At 58.9% G+C, this 16,594-nt stretch overlaps 3 protein-coding genes across 3 annotated transcripts; 2 read left to right on the top strand and 1 right to left on the bottom strand.

The window, feature by feature from the left end:
* The first annotated feature begins 3,714 nt into the window (after window positions 1-3,714).
* On the top strand, window positions 3,715-5,647 carry mug86 (Meiotically up-regulated protein 86 protein). The gene is made up of 3 exons (XM_047990705.1): window positions 3,715-4,539; window positions 4,680-5,075; window positions 5,178-5,647. The coding sequence occupies exons 1-3, from the start codon at window positions 4,190-4,192 to the stop codon at window positions 5,269-5,271; spliced, it is 840 nt and encodes a 279-aa protein (XP_047846714.1). The 5' UTR covers window positions 3,715-4,189; the 3' UTR covers window positions 5,272-5,647.
* A 2,867-nt stretch (window positions 5,648-8,514) lies between these two features.
* Window positions 8,515-11,670, top strand: JDV02_009065 (uncharacterized protein). Its single transcript, XM_047990704.1, has one exon. It carries the CDS (start codon window positions 9,587-9,589, stop codon window positions 11,273-11,275), a length of 1,689 nt encoding a protein of 562 aa, XP_047846713.1. The 5' UTR covers window positions 8,515-9,586; the 3' UTR covers window positions 11,276-11,670.
* Window positions 11,671-14,099: 2,429 nt separating this feature from the next.
* NOC2 (Nucleolar Complex 2 protein) lies at window positions 14,100-16,583 on the bottom strand. The gene has a single exon (XM_047990703.1). It carries the CDS (start codon window positions 16,453-16,455, stop codon window positions 14,119-14,121), a length of 2,337 nt encoding a protein of 778 aa, XP_047846712.1. The 5' UTR covers window positions 16,456-16,583; the 3' UTR covers window positions 14,100-14,118.
* Window positions 16,584-16,594: the final 11 nt, after the last annotated feature.

Here is a 16,594-nt window from a genome sequence, read left to right as displayed (position 1 = left end):
CAACCAGCCAGCCCGCCGCCGTGGTGAGAGCGGCCTGGAAAGGGCCCGAGGGACGTTGGTCGTCAACTGTTGAGGCTCCCAGCCATCCACCAGTCTGCATACATAGCATACAAGGCACTACCATGTTACTACTACCGTCCTCCGGTGAGCTCTGCAAGAACTCGCCAGCCCGCTTGGGTTCCCTCTGGGCCGTCCCCCGCGCGCCACGACTCTTGGCGACTGGAAGGGGCGTGCCCGCCGATGAATGACATGAGGCGGCTGCGGGAGCTTCAACTGCCGAATGCTCGCTTCTTCTTCTTCTACTTCACAAAGTGCGCGCCTCGTCGAAGCATGAAGTATAGACAGCAGCTACTAACTTACCACCTACTTTTGCCGCACATGGCGAGCCCGTTACAATGCTACGCCCCATCACTTGCTCGTGCGTGTGTGTGTGGGAGAGAGCGCAGGAGGAGGGAGGGACCCAGTCGAGGCCGAGGCACGGGTGCCGTCGGTGCCGCTCTGGCTTCCTTGCCTGCGTTTGAACTCGTTTCGGGGTGGTTTCCGTTTCGTAGACGCCAACGTACATAGTGTGTGCGTACCCTGCAATGAATGCACCGCCTGCTGCTGGATTATTCATAGGAGTAGAGTAGGATTGCCGGGTGGGGGGGGGGGGCGGGGGGACCAGTTGCAGGGAAGGGAAAAAAAGGGAAACCGGCCCAGTTGAGCCGGCATCCTGCATTCATCCGCAGCAGTGATCACCGGGATCTGCTGCTGCTGCTGGCGGCAGGGCCGAAGCCAGCCACGGCTGGAGCTACGACTTCTGGGGCCATGTTGTCGGTCGCTCGGTCGTTAGCGATGGAGGGAAGAACCGAAAAGAGGAAGAGAAAGAAAGAAAGAGGATGTGTAAAAAGCAATTCTACAGCAGAGCTGCAGAGCAACAAGCCGCTGGGCAGTAGGGCGCACAGTAAGCACCGCGGGCACGCGTGGTCGTCGCACCGCCTCCCTCGCCAACTGCTGCAGCACCAGCTAGCAGTTAGTTATTCACGGAGCTCAGCACCAGCTAACTCACTGCTGGCCAAACACCACACCACCCCTCCGGGGCGTGGCTGTCCAGCGGGGGCGGCATGTGGGCGGGCGCATGGGAAGGGTAATGATAAATTGGGGGGGGGGCAAGCAAGCGAAGCCCAGCCAGCCAAAGACAGAGAGAGAGAGCCCCCCCGGCCGGAGAGGAAGGGGTGTAGTGGAGAGGGACGGACCATGGAAACGTGTTCCAGAAAAACCACGGCCGGAGTCCGAGCTCTCGTTCTGCGAAAGTCCATGGACGCGCTGCGGCTGGCTGGCCGGCTGGGCTGGGCTGGTTGGTCTCCATGTCCAACACGACGACAACGACGACGGCGGCGGCGACAGGACAGCAATGCTGTTTCGGCGCAGACGCTGTGCCCCCCCCGCCTCGCCCGTTGCTTGATGCTACTACCTGACATGCGCATATGTGCTTTCGTATGCAGGTTATGGATGGGACGCCCCGTAGCAGTAGCAAGGTGGCCAGCGGCGATCTTTGCGTAGATGGAACACGTACAAGTTAGTCCCACGGTTCCATGGGCCACGATGGCGTTATCAGTAAATAATTTATTAAAAAAAAAAAAAAACCTTCGAGGCCCGCTCGTTGTGCTCCTCTGCCCCGGGGACCCCCGCCGCCTCCGATGAAGATCTGGCGCCCGCCGCCGCTCGATGTGAGGCTCGAGCCCTGAACGAAAGAAAAAGACCCCCCCCCCCCCCAACAAGCAAAAAGACCCGCTCGTCCGGCCAAGGAACAAGGGAGAAGGGGCGCGGCGGGTGGGAAACAGCCGCACTGCACTGCCGGCCATCGACGCCAGGGCAGAAAAGAGACAGTCAGAGAGAGAAAAAAAGGTCGAGGCGTCCGACCGGCCCCGTGGAGCGCCGACCGGCGATGAGCGGCGCGGCGCCCAGCAGCAGCGGCGACAGCAATAATATGACAGTGAGAAAGGCAAGAAAAAAAAAGGGCTGTTGTTAGTTTGAGCAGCAAAGTCGCATGTCAACGAAGCAAACATGCATCCCCACCACTGCGTTCGAGACCTTTCCAACTGCGTTTCCTGTTTGGGCCATTTTGCCTTTCAAGAACGAGTGATTGTTCTGTGTGTGTTTTTACAGTAAGACCTTGCGTCGAGGGTGTTTGTTTTTCGCACACAATGGGGGCTTGTTTGGCATTCTTCATCGATTTTCTTCAGAGGCGGCGCCACCATGGCGGGATTGATGCACAACAAAGCACCACCACCACCCCATTTTCCGCGTGTGGTGTGGCATCAGGTGAGGAGGACCAGAGTGGGACGACGGGCCCCCCCTTCCTCCTCCACTAGACAGACTTCCCTCCGTCCGCAAACTAAAAAAGAGAGGGCTTGGGCTTGAAAGGAGGGTACGTGTCGTGTACAGGACACAAGCAGTGCGCCCATCTGTGTCTGTGTTGCTGCTGGTAGCAGCAGAAGTGGCATGGAGTAGTAGTACTGCGTATTGGTTCTTCCTGGGTGCTCGAGCTGGCTCATGATGGACGACCATCATGGCTGTCACTGGCTCCAGCAGCTTGACTGACGAACTTGTTGACTGGGGACTCACTCGACTGGACATGGAGGCACACCCACCACCACCACCACCATACCAGAACCAGCACAGACTTTTGCCAGAACCAGCACCGCCCTGGCCTGGCAAGCCTGGTCTGGGGAGGAGAGGTTCCTCCCCAGTGGCTGATCTCCCCTCGGCTGCTTGCCTTGCCTGCTGCTTGTCCATCGCCAGACACATGGGCCATTCATCCATCCATCCATCCATCCATGCATCACCACCACCACCACCACCACCACCATCTACGCATCGGGCGCCGCCCATCATCTTCCATCCGCCCATCCACCACACAGACACGCCCACCCACACACACACAGACACAGACGCAGACACAGACACACACCCCGGCCCCCCCGGCGGCGGCCCACCCGGCCACCCGGCTAGCCTTGGCCCCGACATCCCTTCGTCCATCCGCTGCCGCTAACTGCTGCTGCTGGAGACGGGGCCGTCGTTGGCAGCGGAAGCTGCAGCAGCAGCGGCAGCAAGCACCATGTACGGAGTATGTTGTTGGGTATTACTCCCGCGACAAGCTTCCGTCCAAGTGCCCACAACGCGCGCCGCCCGCCGTCGCCAATCCGTGCCAGCCAGCCAGCCAGCAAACAAGGAGACGACGACGACGACGACGGCGGACTAGGCTGGCCTGGCGAGTACCTACTACGTGCTACACGTCAAGCCCGGTCCTCGATGTAACTCCTCCTCCTCATCCACCTCATCCACCTCCCCCATCCCCCAGCCCTGCTACACGGCGCGAGCGCGCGCGCGGCCCTGCCTGCCAACTCGTCGACCTGGCGGCTACATCGCGTCGTCCATCGTCGGTCTGTCTGTCCCCCCCCCCCTTCAACATGCTCTCACCAGTCTCCGTTCCTGGGACCCCCTCCACCCCCCCGGCTGTCTCGTGACGAGGGAGGTCCCCATAGCTGCTGGTCCATGACGGACCCCATCTGAGTCGTCCCTGCAGGGCCCCGGCGGCACCCCGTACTCGTACCCCCCTCCCCCCAATGGCCCGCCAATGCTAAAATAATGAGAAATGCTGCTCTGGGCTCTGGCCGAGTGGTACTGTACATGTGCCTGTGAGTGGAAGTGAGAGCTTGCCTGCTGTGCTGTAGCACCACCTACTTTCGTACATACAACCCAGCTCGGCCTCAACTTGCCCGACCCTACTTATAAACGTCCCATCCTTCCCTCCTCTTCCTCCTCCTCCCCCTCCTCCCCCCCCCTTCTCCGCTCTGCTGCTCCCTACCCCCCAGGTGTTCTTGTCCTCATCATCCTTCTGTGACATCCTCCCCTCATCACCTACCTACCCGGCCCTCTTGCGTTGCTGGCCCTCGGCCGTCTCGATCCGCCCGGTGCTCGCTCCCGTCACAGATAATACCCACCGGGTCACCAAGCCAGCACGCATAATTGCCCTCCTCCCGCTCTCACCACCATCACATCACACCACACACGCCCCTCCCCCGATTGAACCTGGACGGACGCCCCCCGGCATCCCCGACCCGCATTCCAGGCTCCGGACGCTACTACTCCTCGAGCGCGCGCGCACGATAGCACACAGTTTAAAAACTTATATACTACTCCCATCATGTCGACCGAGCCCGTCGCCGTCATGCCCCCGACGGCCAACGACGCTGAAAAGGCCCAGTTCGCCTCCAACGGTGCAGACCACGTCCACCGCCATCACCACCACGACTACTCCCAGATGACGTCCGGATTCGCCCAGGCCGATGCCGGCACCCTCAACCCGGGCGTCTGGAAGCCCTACGAGCACCGCAAGCTCGCCAATCCCGCGCCCCTCGGCCTGTGCGCCTTTGCGCTCACCACGTTTGTCCTGTCCGCCATCAACATGCACGCGCGCGGCGTCTCGGCGCCCAATGTCGTCGTGCCCCTGGCCTTTGGCTACGGCGGCTTCGTCCAGCTGCTAGCCGGCATGTGGTGAGTGTTGTTCTGTCTGCCAACTTTGCTTCGCCTGCTTTTTGGGAGGGGACCGCGCATTTCTCTGCGCGTAAGATGGTGTACATGTTTGTGTTTATGTGTGTGTGTGTGCGCGAGTTGCTAACTGAGATGGGCGACAGGGAAATGGCCTGCGGTAACACCTTCGGCGCCACGGCCCTCTCCTCGTACGGCGGCTTCTGGATCTCGTACGCCATCCTCTTGACGCCCAACTGGGGCATCACGGCGCCCACCGGGCCCTACTCGGGCAACACGGGCAGCCCCATCGGCTTCTTCCTCACCGGCTGGTTCATCTTCACGACCATGCTGCTGCTCTGCACGCTGCGCTCGACCGTCGCCTTCTTCCTGCTCTTCCTGACCCTGGATCTCGCCTTCCTCTTCCTCGCCACGGAGCAGTACGCTCTCGACATGGGCAACAAGACGGCCGCCCTCGGCCTGCAGAAGACGGGTGGTTTCTTTGGCTTTCTCGCCGCATTCCTGGCGTGGTACAATGCCCTCGCCGGCATCCAGGACAGCAGGTAAGCAAAAGCAAACCTCTACGCGCGGGAAAACCCATCCCGTAAACTTTTTCATATTAGACCCGCGTGCGCTAACGCTGTGGCCCCCCCTCCCTTTCACAGCAACTCGTTTTTCCAGGTCCCCGTCTTCCACTTCCCCTGGTCCGACAAGGGCCGTGAGCGCCGCGGCATCAAGACGGATCGCGAGCAGGCATGATGAGGGGGCGGGAGCAAACATTGCGCCCCTCCCCACAACGTGTGTTGCTGTGTCGTCTTGTGTCGTTGAATTGTTTGCGCCGCGCTGAGTAATGAGTCTTGGACAAATAAACAGGGGAGCGCCCCTTGAAATGATACCTATGCCGGGGGACGGACGGAACTACTGTATGGTACACGCACCAACCTGACCGACGTGGAAACAAGGCCGTGTCCTGTTGCCGCCGCACATCGGTTGGCTTGGCCTTGATGCGTCTGCCCAACACTCACTCCCCAAGGTCGACCAGGGGGAGGGGCTGGAGGGAAACAGCCTTGGGATGGTAGGGGCGGTAACGTATATGATCCGTACGTAGCCAATAACTAATGATGAGATTTCTGATGGATTTCTATTTGTGGTCCGACGGACGCGGTGAAACATGCGTTGGGGGGGAAGGAAGGGTGCTGTCGCCTCGAGACTCGTCATATGTGCGGCTATGGACATGGATTCTCAACAGCAAGCTGCATCTGCTCGGTACTTACAAAAGTGCACTTGGTTGCCCGTCCTGACGGGGTCGATTGGGTGCGCCGCACCGTCCCGAAGGATCGGGACCTGACAGCCCAGGCAGGGTCTGCGGCAGGCTGAGGTGGCTGGGGGATATAATGGACGATTTAAAATCGATCGTGGGGAGGCCATTGGCCGATGAGCGAGCGAGTTCCCAACACCAACAGATTGGGCCAACCGAACGCGACTGTGGTGTTGTGTTGTGTTGTGCTGTGTTTAGCACTGTAACATGGCACAGACAGCAAGAAGTTGTGTTGGTTTCGAATAGAGGGCAACTTCAGTCGGAACCAAGGCGCAGGGGACGCCATTGATGGACACTGAGTGAATTGAAGCTAACTTGAACTGGAGCTGCAGCCAACATGAAGAGGTCTTTCAAATCACCCGGATACGATCGATTCACACACATCACCACGCCTTGTGGTCTGCATGAGGCCAACATGAAGAAGCACAGCCTACATGACATTGACAGTCCCCGGGCCGTGCATCTCGCAGTTGACGCGTGCGTGCTCGCTCCGCACACGCGCGGTGACTGCGCCACGTGCTGAGGCGAGATTTCTACCGGACGGACATGCGGTCGGCAAGGCTAAACTGACGGCTACTAACATCTGCTATGGCGCGTTGGCAACATGGAGTTGCACCGATCTGGGCCGTGTCGTCTTTCTCTGTCCGTAAAGTTCTGGAAGTAAGTAGTGTACGATGAATGTCGGACACAATATGGTCCACCAGACGGTCGTCCGTGCACTTTTATTACTTTCTCGAGGCTGGGCACGAGAATGTTGGGAGTTGGGTTTTGGTGTTTACATATGTTGACGCGCCGTCTCATGTATACAGTGCACCTCAACATCTAGTTGAGGCCTTGCTATTTGCCGACCTCACTTCCGCGTGGCCGCTTTGAAAGTGTTCACTAACGTTAGTTAGTAGTACATGTCGGGCAACAGCAATACAGTACAGTACTGGACTTACTGTAACAGCAACATGAACAGTAACAACAAGAGCAACAGCAGCAGCAGCAACGACAACGACAACCTCTTCTTCGGGAGCGGCGGTCTGTCTGGGTCAAATGTCGAATCCCCGCGTCCACGCCTCGGGTCCGAGTGAATTCACCGCGGGCATGTCCATCACGCCGAATCGCGTCAGTGCGTATTCGTTCACATGAACACGTGTGGCTCTTTCTTCTTCCTTCTTCATCACATGTGTCGCAGTGGAAATGAGAAAGGACCGGAGATGATGCTTCCGGGCGCTTCATCGGTCTGCATGTGGTCTGATCCCGGTCTGGACCTAGGTGATGTGGGCTCTGCCCATGCGTTCTTCATCTTCGTTTTCTTCGTTTTCTTCAAATCTCGGGATTGATGGTTCTTAGTATGAGACAGACGGACGGACGAACTGGGGCCCGGGGTCCGGGCCCGGGTCTCACGTCGGCGCGCACCGAACCGACGCGATGCGTCATCTCGCAAGAGGCCTGCCGGCCCCGTGCTGTTCTTCGCCGCCGCCGCGTTCTTCGTAAATGCAGCGTGGCGGCCACACAATTTTTGATCTCTCTCTCGGATCGGACGTAGACGGACATTTTGTCGCAAGTGCTGTTGTGTGGTCATTTCCCATTTTGTTTCTTTTTTCTTCGTCTCGGCTTCCGCCTTTCTATCGTCTAGACGTGCGAACGGGCCTCCACCACCACTACTACTACCTACTATCCCGAACCGTTCCATGTCTCTGGCATCATGACGTGAATCGTGGCGCTCCGCGATCCACTTTCGTCAGGCCAGGTGCCAGGGGTACCACGACAACGCCCGCTGGAAGCCGCCGGAGAAAAACAAAGGACATACGTACATACATGCTGCAGCGGCATTTGGGGGTGGCGTGCGGCACAGGGTGGCCTCTGAATGGAGGAGGGCCGCGAGGCACGGCAGGGACGTGACGGGCGGCGCCGTGCTTGCAGGATCAATAGGCCCGCCGCTGCAGAGGCTACATGCCGCCGTCAATCGCGGCCTACGCCGAGGAACGGGCATTACCATTTTGCTTGATTCCATTCATCCAAGAAATTTTTGTTTAAAAAAAAACATCTTTGTTTTTTCACATTTGGTTAAATGGCTGCTCAATCCTCACGTCGACCGATGTCAATTGTTGCTGAGGTTGACAGACATACACGGTGTTGGACGGATCAATCACAACAACATCAAGCAAACCTGCCAAAAACGAAGGAAAAAGAAAAGAAAACCTTTCGGCCGAGCCGCGACGGTGGAGACCCGCTTTTCTCCGACTGCGGCGACCCGGCGGCAGCGGCGGTGCCACTCGGGGGGGAGAAAGTTTGCCCTCAACTTTTGAATTCCTGGCGGTAGTAGAAGTGTTCTTTTGCTTATCGTTGATTCCAGGGCCCTTTCCCCCCTTTTCTCCTCCCTGACAGACCCTGCACTGGACAGGGTACTTTGCGAAGCATTGCCCCAGCTCCAATGCTGCCGGAAGCAGGCGGCGCAGTATCGCTGCGTCGAGGACCGGATTGAAGACATCATGGGGCGGCCAACTCAAGTCATCGGCCGGCCGGGCACTCGGCCCAACAAACACAGTGACAGTTGACATAACCTTCCTCTCCTACCCCGCGTTTCGTTGCCTGAAGCACTGCCGAACCCGAGCGCCGACGAGAGGGCTGTTGCCGCCGCCGCACACCAGACCAGACATCAGTGCTGCGCGTTTGGCAAGGGTTACAAAGTAAAGTACTTATGGTCCATCCATCCACATGCAACTTAGATCCCTCCTCCACCGCCAACGCCAACGCCCGCCGCCACATGGACAGAGCAGCATACTCAACCCCGAGCTCCATCCCACCGGGCTATTCCCGTGGGCCCCACGGCGAGTAACCAACCCGTTTTCGGGACAGGCCCTTCCATTGGCGCTTGGGCGCCCTCCTTTGGGGGGCCGCGGCACGGTGATAGACGGCTCCGAGTCCAGACGAAAGAGCGAGAGGGCGCCCGCAGACAGACCGAACGCTCAGAGAGAAGGGGGACATGGGAAAAAGTGGCTCGGAATCCACAAACCCCCTCCCCCTTCCCCTTCCCTTCTCTGAGAGGCAGCGGAGTCGGACCGCCGAGGGCCATTCCCGTGAATCATCCTGGGCGCTTTGCTGCACGCGTGGAGTCTGGTCGGTCGCTTTTTCTCCGACCCGTCTTCTTTGTCACGGGCTAAACGAGGTAAACAGGCAAGGTGGAAAGAGGGCGCACGCGCCGTCGTTTGCAATACGTATGTAGTAACCGTAGAAAAAAAAAATGCCGGCCTAGAGACTTGGTGTTTTTTATTAAAAACTCTCGGTCTTCTTCTGCCCGCCCTTCTCTCGTTCCTGATAGTTGTCCCCGTCTTTATCTGTTCTTTTGACGTTGTCGTCGACGACGACGAGAAAAATCGGCCCCCCTCGGTTGGTTCTCTCGTATCGCATCGTTTTTGCGTAACCAACATACATACATTCACCCCCGCGTTGCGAACCGTTTTCTCCGCCACTTTGCCTGAGTGAACGGGGAAAAGTGGCGAGTCTTTGTTTGCTTGCTTGCTTGCTATCGCTCAGGCGGCAGGCAGGAGGGGTGAGTGAGCTTGAGTTGAGTGCATGTGAGGGACCGGGGGCGGTTCGGAGGTCCAGTTGAGTCGTGGAGAGGACCGTCACCACCTTCTTGCGGCTCGACTCCCGAGATCGATTGGAGAGAAGGAAAGGTTAGAGCCAGAAAGAACTCGACTTTCCCCCCCGCCACGTGCATTATAGTATATACGTTTGTATACTTTGCACCCTCTTGCCGCGGACATGGAGTCCAACACGCCGACGGGCGACGACAAGCCGGCACCGGCCCCGGCACCGGCACCGGGCCATCACGGCGGCCATGCCCCCGGCAGCAACCAGACGAGTCCCCCCGACGATGGTCCGGCCGCGGCCGTGGAAAAGCACAGTGGCCAGTACGGTGCCGGCCGAGCCAGAGCTGGTGATGGTGGTGAGGCGGACGATGAGAAGAAGGGGGGCGATGTCGACGTGACCCTCGACGCCCGGCCGGTCAACGACAACAACGACGACAACGACGGCTTCCACGAACCGTCGGTCATGCGGGCCGTCGACGGCACCGCCAACGGGGACGATGATGGTAGCAACCCTCAAAACAACAACAACCCGCCGCCGCCTCCCAACGGCGGCTACGGCTGGGTGTGCACCGCCTGCGTCGCCACCATCAACGCGCACACCTGGGGCCTCAACTCGTCGTACGGCGTCTTCCTCGCGCACTACCTCGCCACCGACTCCTTCCCCGGCGCGACGCCCCTCGACTACGCCTTCGTCGGCTCCCTCAGCATCAGCTGCGCGCTGCTGTGCTCGCCGCTCGCCACCGTCTGCACGCGCGAGTTCGGCACCAAGCCCACCATGCTGGCCGGCGTCGTCATGGAGACGGCCTCGCTCATCTGCGCCAGCCTCGCCACCCGCATCTGGCACCTCTTCCTCACCCAGGGCGTGCTCTTCGGCCTCGGCATGGGCTTCCTCTTCACCCCCTCGGTCGGCATCGTGCCCCAGTGGTTCAGCACCCGCCGCTCCCTCGCCAACGGCTTCTCCGCCGCCGGCTCCGGCATGGGCGGCCTGCTCTACTCCTTCGCCGCCGGCGCCATGATCCGCAACCTCGGCATCGAGTGGGCGTTTCGCATCCTCGGCGTCCTCGCCTTCGTCGTCAACACCACCTGCACCCTGCTCGTGCGTGACCGCAACAAGATCATCGGCTCCAGCCAGCTCGCCTTTGACACCTCGCTCTTCCGCCGCCCCGAGTTCCTGCTGCTGCTCGCCTTTGGCTGGTTCAGCATGCTGGGCTACGTGGTCCTCATCTTCAGCCTCGCCAACTACGCAAACGAGATTGGCCTCGGCGCCTCGGAGGCCGCCCTCATCAGCGCCTTCTTCAACCTCGGCCAAGGCGTCGGCCGGCCCTTTGTCGGCTACTTCAGCGACCGCACCGGGCGCATCAACATGTCGGCGCTCATGACGCTGCTGGCCGGCGTCTTCTCCCTGGTCATCTGGGTCAACGCAAAGGTCTACGGGGTGCTCATCTTCTTCGCCATCATCTGCGGCGCCGTCGCCGGCACCTTTTGGACCACCATCGGCCCCGTCACCGCCGAGGTCGTCGGCCTCAAGCACGTCCCCTCGGCCCTGAGCTTGGTGTGGCTGACCATCATGCTGCCCTGCCTGTTCAGCGAGCCCATCGCGCTGCAGATTGTCGCCGGCACCGGCAGCTACCTGGGCACCCAGCTCTTCACCGGCTTCATGTTCGTCGCCGCCGCCACGTGCCTGATGGTGCTGCGTGGTTGGAAGATCGGCCAGGTCCGCGAGGTGGCGCGCCTCATCAACGAGGCGCCCGAGCACATCGACCCCGTCAAGGTCGAGAACAACGACGAGTACAGCGCCCGCAGCCGCAAGGTCGGGCGCAAGCGCATGCTCGCCGACTGCTACCGGCGCGAGAGGGTGTGAGGGGGCCGCAAAGATGCTTGCGCTCGCCCCCGCGGCCCCTGTGTAACGACCAACGGCGACGAACGGCGACGAACGAACGACGACGGGGCGTTTTCCCTCTTCCCCTCGGTGCGTTGGTGGCGCGCGGCGGCGCTTGAACCGTCAGCGTTCGAGTCGGGAACACCACGGACGGAGGCGGAAAGGGAGGAGGTTTCAAGGACGAAGCGCGGGGTCACGCAGGCCTTTGTCGGTTCTTCGCGCAGGTGGGCTGTCTCGGGGAGCCGCGCCGGTTGCGTCAACTCGGCATATTTGAAAAGAACGCATGCACTCTTTGCACATGGAGCGAGCATGGGTCATGGGCGTTTGATTGGCGTTGGAGCATGAGGCTTTGTGACACATACAAGCATGCATACAGTACATATGACGAGCATACATAGTAATTATGATATTATGAACGTATATCCTATGTCTCAAATGTGTTGTGCAGGCCATACTGCACCGATAAAGTATTTCGTACCTATGAAGTGCTTCGTGAGTGCATGTAGTCGCTGCGTTACATTGATCACATGCACCAAGTACAATGTAATTAATTCTATGGTATTGGCGTATCTCATCGCCTTGGCTCCCCTTTACCGACTTTAATAGTAAGAATCTCTCAAGAATTATAGTAGTGGGCCAGTAATGAGATGGAACGATGGCGACGCGGCGTAAGCGATGGTCAGAGATCAGGGCATCCTCTTACCAGGCAGCCGGGTCTACTTTAACTCTAGTCGGTCCCCTCGCCTTACTCTCTAGCCCCCTCCTCTTTTTTACCCTCCTCTCCTTCCTTTCTCCTTCTTACTTATTGACGTCTAGTTCGCTTCTCTAAATTCTTACGCCTTATAGTCATTATCGACAAGAGTGGTGATCCGTAAAGCAGATGACTATAGGCACGTCCGTGGCCTTAAGCCACCAGGCGGCCTTTGACAATCTCCATATATATCCGGCCATTTCGAGCTCTATAGACCGATACCTCGTCTCCACGTCGGAGAGGGTCCGCGATAAAAAAGCGATCGGCTCTATCGCGGTCCGCGGCGGGTAGAACCTGATCTCACCGTCGACGTATAGCTTAGCGAGGGCGTCCGGTTTGACTTAGCAGACCTATGCGCTATATCCCGATCCAGAGGCATCAAAGTCCAAGAAGAGCGGGCGGTCTCGCGCGATAAAGACCAAAACGCGATACGTGTACTTCGTGAGCGATGCCTTAGTATCGTTAAAGCTACGTAGTTCTGCGTCAGTTGGCCTTAGCACATTGATCCTCCTGGCCGAGTTCTTACGTACGGGACGCGATCGTGTCACGCGGGACGAGGCCAGGCGTGGTTCGTCCGTCGCCTGGTCCGTAATCTGACGCGTTACTGCGCTTCTCGTCGATCCCGCCTTCGGCGCCTTGGCGGCTCGGTGAAACCGGTGTAGGTTCGTCTTGCGCTATTATAGTGCCTCTGCGATCTGCGCACACCGAGGAACAAGCAGGGTCATGAGAGACTGAGTCCTCGGATCGCAGCAGGCTTCTCGTCCGGCCGACTTTAAGTGCTTCATCACTTCTTCATGTTCACATCCTGGGCACACCGTACTGCGCTCCAAACTATGAGCACCACCCAGCCGGGCTCGGCTGCGCAGCTGTCCGTGAGCAGTACATGTATTGACAGTAGCGGCAGTAACGGCAGCAACGACAGGCACGACAGGCACGACAGGTACGGCAGGTACGGCAGGTACGACGGGCACAGCGGTAAGGACGGCAACGACAGTCACGGTAGCAAGGCGAGCGAGGCGAGGAACGCCAGCAACGACAAAATCCAATCAAGCATGGTAATGACGGATTATCATCTGACGCAATGCTTTATCTGCAACCTTACAAGTCATAGTGGTTCGGGCCTGGCTGGGGTGGCGGGAACGTGGAGTTGGCCCCGCTCCATTAACTGGGCGTTGAGATGAGAACTCACACCAACGCCACGCGACAAAACGCACGACAGATGATGTGAGAAGAAGGGGAAGATGAGAAATAGGAAAGAATAGAGGTCAAAGATTACTTTTTCCCTTGTTCATGACAAAAGATTTTTGCCCTGTCCGTTAGCCTGGTGGTCCCTTGTGTGGTGTAAGTCAGCACATCACCACCCACCCACCATATGGTTAAAGATGATGCGCTCGAACGACGGAATGACCAACACCAACCATAAAAGCTGGTCAAAATCAATCATATTATGTGCTCCTTGACCTTGTCTATCCACTGGGTCACTTGGAGCTATAGGGTAGCCATACTCTACCGGCACGTGCGCTTCTCACGATCAACCTCAACCACATCAACGCAAACATCACGAAACCAACGAAAACAGCAAAAAGAAGCCGCCCACTGCCTCAATGAGCAAAAAATTGTTCAAGTGCTAGCACGGAATAATCATTTTCATTCTAGCATGTGTATTATACAGTAATAGAACATTTCTTTTTCATTATTGATGACACAGTGACCCTAATTTAGCCTGATTTAAGAGTAGTGATACATATACGAAGTATATATATCCACACAGCAAGAAAAGTCTCGTAATGGTAGTCTACACGACGTTCTCTCTGCGTCCGCGCCCTGCCTCCGTTCCTCGCGCCAGCCACTTTTGGTACGCAGGCATGGGACGGCAATGACACGTCGCAACACGTGCCGACATCTTGATTGAATCAATTGCCTGCAGTCGTGACGTAGCCGCCGCGTCGCAAGTATCTAGGGGTTTCCCAGAGACCAAAGAGTAGGAAAGCATTTGATGTCGATATTGACTGCTTCGTAGGCGGATTCCCGTGTCTGCGGTGAATAATGTAACAACGCGTATCGATACACCTATCTACTCATCATCCTCGGACCCCTCGTCATCCTCGTCTTCGTCGCTGTCCGCCTCTTCCTCCTCGCCGTCGAGATTCACGTCCATCTCGTCATCGCTATCATCCTGCGCGCCATACGCCATCTCCTCCTCCCGCCTCTTCTTGTCATCGTCTTTGCGCGCGTCCTCGAGCATCTTTGCCCTCTCAGCCCTAGCCTTGCGCTGGCCGACGACGTAGGCACCGAGCGGAGTCTTGGCCACGTCAAAGTCGCGCAGGAAGGCGTCGACCTGAGCGCGGTCCCTCGGAGCAAAGTCAACCTTTGCGCGGCGCTCCTCGATGAACTTTGCGTTGGCCTCGAGCTTCTGCACGAGGAGGACGAGCTGAGAGACGAGCTTCGCGTTGCGGTTGCCCTGGGACTTGGAGCGGGCCTGCTTGACCCAGCGCTTGAGCTGGATGACGACGGGGAGGGCCAGCTCGGGGAAGGCGATGGAGGTGCTCCACAGGAGCATGTACTCGCTGAGCAGCTCGACGATCTGCTCGCCAACGCCGTCCTGGTAGACGCGCGTGCGCAGGTATGACTTGGGCGCCTTGTAGGCGACGGAGAAGTCAAAGGCCTTGAGGGTGGTGGCCTTGGGCGGCTTCTTCATCTCGGCCGAGGAGAGAACCTCGAGCAGCGGCGAGGCGAGCGGGATGTAGGTGCCCGTAGCGCGCGAGGTGCGGAGTAGGGAACGGACGAGATGGAAGCGGAGGGGAAAGTACAGGGAGGTGGGGATGAGGCGCGTGGCGCCGAGGGTCACCTGGACGAGCGGGTAGATGAGGAGCTTGAGCTGGCTCTCCTTGCCGGCCTCGGCCTCCTTGAGCGGGCTGCAGTGCTCGGCGAGCACGCAGGACCAAAAGTCGAGCGAGTGGGTGAACTGCCAGTTGTAGACCATGCGGAATGAGTCGTTCTTGTTGTGAACGATGCTGTTGCGCAGGTGGATGGCGAGCTGCCGGATGAAGGTGAAGGCGGTGGTATAGCCGACGGCCGGGTCGATGCCCCAGAGCTCAGCGGCCGAGTTCTTCATCAGATTGATGCCCTGGATGGTGTTGTGGTTGGTTACGCGACAGCCCTGGACAAGGCCCTGATACGTGGCCTTGAGGACGGTCTCGCGGATCCCCTTGTCGCCTATGACAACAAGTCGCCGCAGGACGAGGAAGGCTGTGATTTTGGTCGTCTCGCTGCTGGCGGGCTGCGCCCAGAAGTTGACGACCGCCTTGGCGAGCGCCCTGACGAGCTTCTTGAAGGACAGCAGGTAGGGCAGAATGGGAGTAATGGACGACAGCGTCAGCTTGAGCGTCCTGTCGTCGGAGAGCGTGCTGAGGAGGTGCATGATGGAGGACGTGTACGACTTGAGCAGCAGTGAGAGCGTCCTGAATTTCTTGGTCTCGGTCTGCACGTAAACCTTGCCCGCCGTGGACTCCTTGACGGGGAGATGGTGGTTCATAACCACGGGGATCTCCTTGAGCGCCAGGACGAGAACGTCGTTGAAGACTTCGGGGCTGTTGATAATCCATCGCTGCGGCGCATCCTCCTCGTCCTCTTCGTTGAGATGGGCGGCGACGCGGAAGGCAAGCACGACTTGCCTGGCAGCTCGGAGGGACTGCTTCTCCACCATGGCCTTCCGCCACGAGGCGACAGTCGCGCGGGTCAGCTCGTTGGCCTGCGCGGGCTCGTCCTCCGCGGCGGCCGTCTTGGCCTTCTTCCGCTTCTTCTTGGGCTGCTCCTCCTCCTCTGCCGACTCCTCGCCCGCGCTGAGCTCGTCCACCTCAGCCAGGTCCGCGTTGTCGTCAAAGTCGAGCGCATCAGGGTCGTTCTCCTTGAGGAACTTGTAGAACTCGGGGTCCTTCTCGGCGAGGTCGTCCATGGCCTTTTTGCTCATGCCGTGGTCGTCCTTGGCGTCGTCCCCATCGTCCTCGCTATCGCTGGCGAGTATCGGCTGCGCTCCAATGGAATCGCCCGAGTCGCTGGCATCGTCGGCGTCCTTCTTGGGGTCGCTGCGCTTCCGCTTGCCGAGCTTGGCCGTGGCGGAGGGCTTGTCGGCAATGATGTCCTCGAAGCCGCCGGAGAAGAAGTCGTCGACGCTCATCTCGGCGGACTTCTTGCCCTTGGCGCCATTGGGCTTCTTGGGCGCCTCGCCATTTTCGCCGTCCTTGGAGCCCTTCAAAAATTCTGCGTCCTTTGCGCGCCGGGCCTTCTTCTGGTCCTGAACCTGGTAGCGCTGCTTGATTTTGGCGTCGGCCTTTCTCTTGTCGAGGACGCCCTTGAGGTGCTTCTTCTCGAATTTTTTGGTCGCCTTGAGGTTCTTCTTTCCGGGGGCCATGGCGGGCGACTTTGACCACGGCGTCGTGGTGGCTGGATTGGAGTCGGCGCCTGTGATGATAGTAGCGGTGGTAGAAGTGAGAGCACCGGCCTTTCCTTGCTTCCTTGATGGGCCCAATGCCCGTCGACCCGTCGCCGGC

This window comes from Purpureocillium takamizusanense, chromosome 9 (assembly GCF_022605165.1).
Source record: "Purpureocillium takamizusanense chromosome 9, complete sequence".
Classification (NCBI taxonomy): Eukaryota; Fungi; Ascomycota; class Sordariomycetes; order Hypocreales; family Ophiocordycipitaceae; genus Purpureocillium; species Purpureocillium takamizusanense.
The sequence above is the reverse complement of the archived record's forward strand: the minus strand, read 5'-3'. Positions and strand labels throughout refer to the sequence as shown.

Excerpts from the sequence above, each read along its gene's own strand:
- mug86 (XM_047990705.1), top strand. The coding sequence starts at position 4,190 with ATGTCGACCGAGCCCGTCGCCGTCATGCCCCCGACGGCCAACGACGCT. Across the intron at positions 4,540-4,679 it reads CAGCTGCTAGCCGGCATGTG|GGAAATGGCCTGCGGTAACA; the intron begins GTGAGTGTTGTT and ends GATGGGCGACAG. Across the intron at positions 5,076-5,177 it reads GCCGGCATCCAGGACAGCAG|CAACTCGTTTTTCCAGGTCC; the intron begins GTAAGCAAAAGC and ends TCCCTTTCACAG.
- JDV02_009065 (XM_047990704.1), top strand. The coding sequence starts at position 9,587 with ATGGAGTCCAACACGCCGACGGGCGACGACAAGCCGGCACCGGCCCCG.
- NOC2 (XM_047990703.1), bottom strand. The coding sequence starts at position 16,455 with ATGGCCCCCGGAAAGAAGAACCTCAAGGCGACCAAAAAATTCGAGAAG.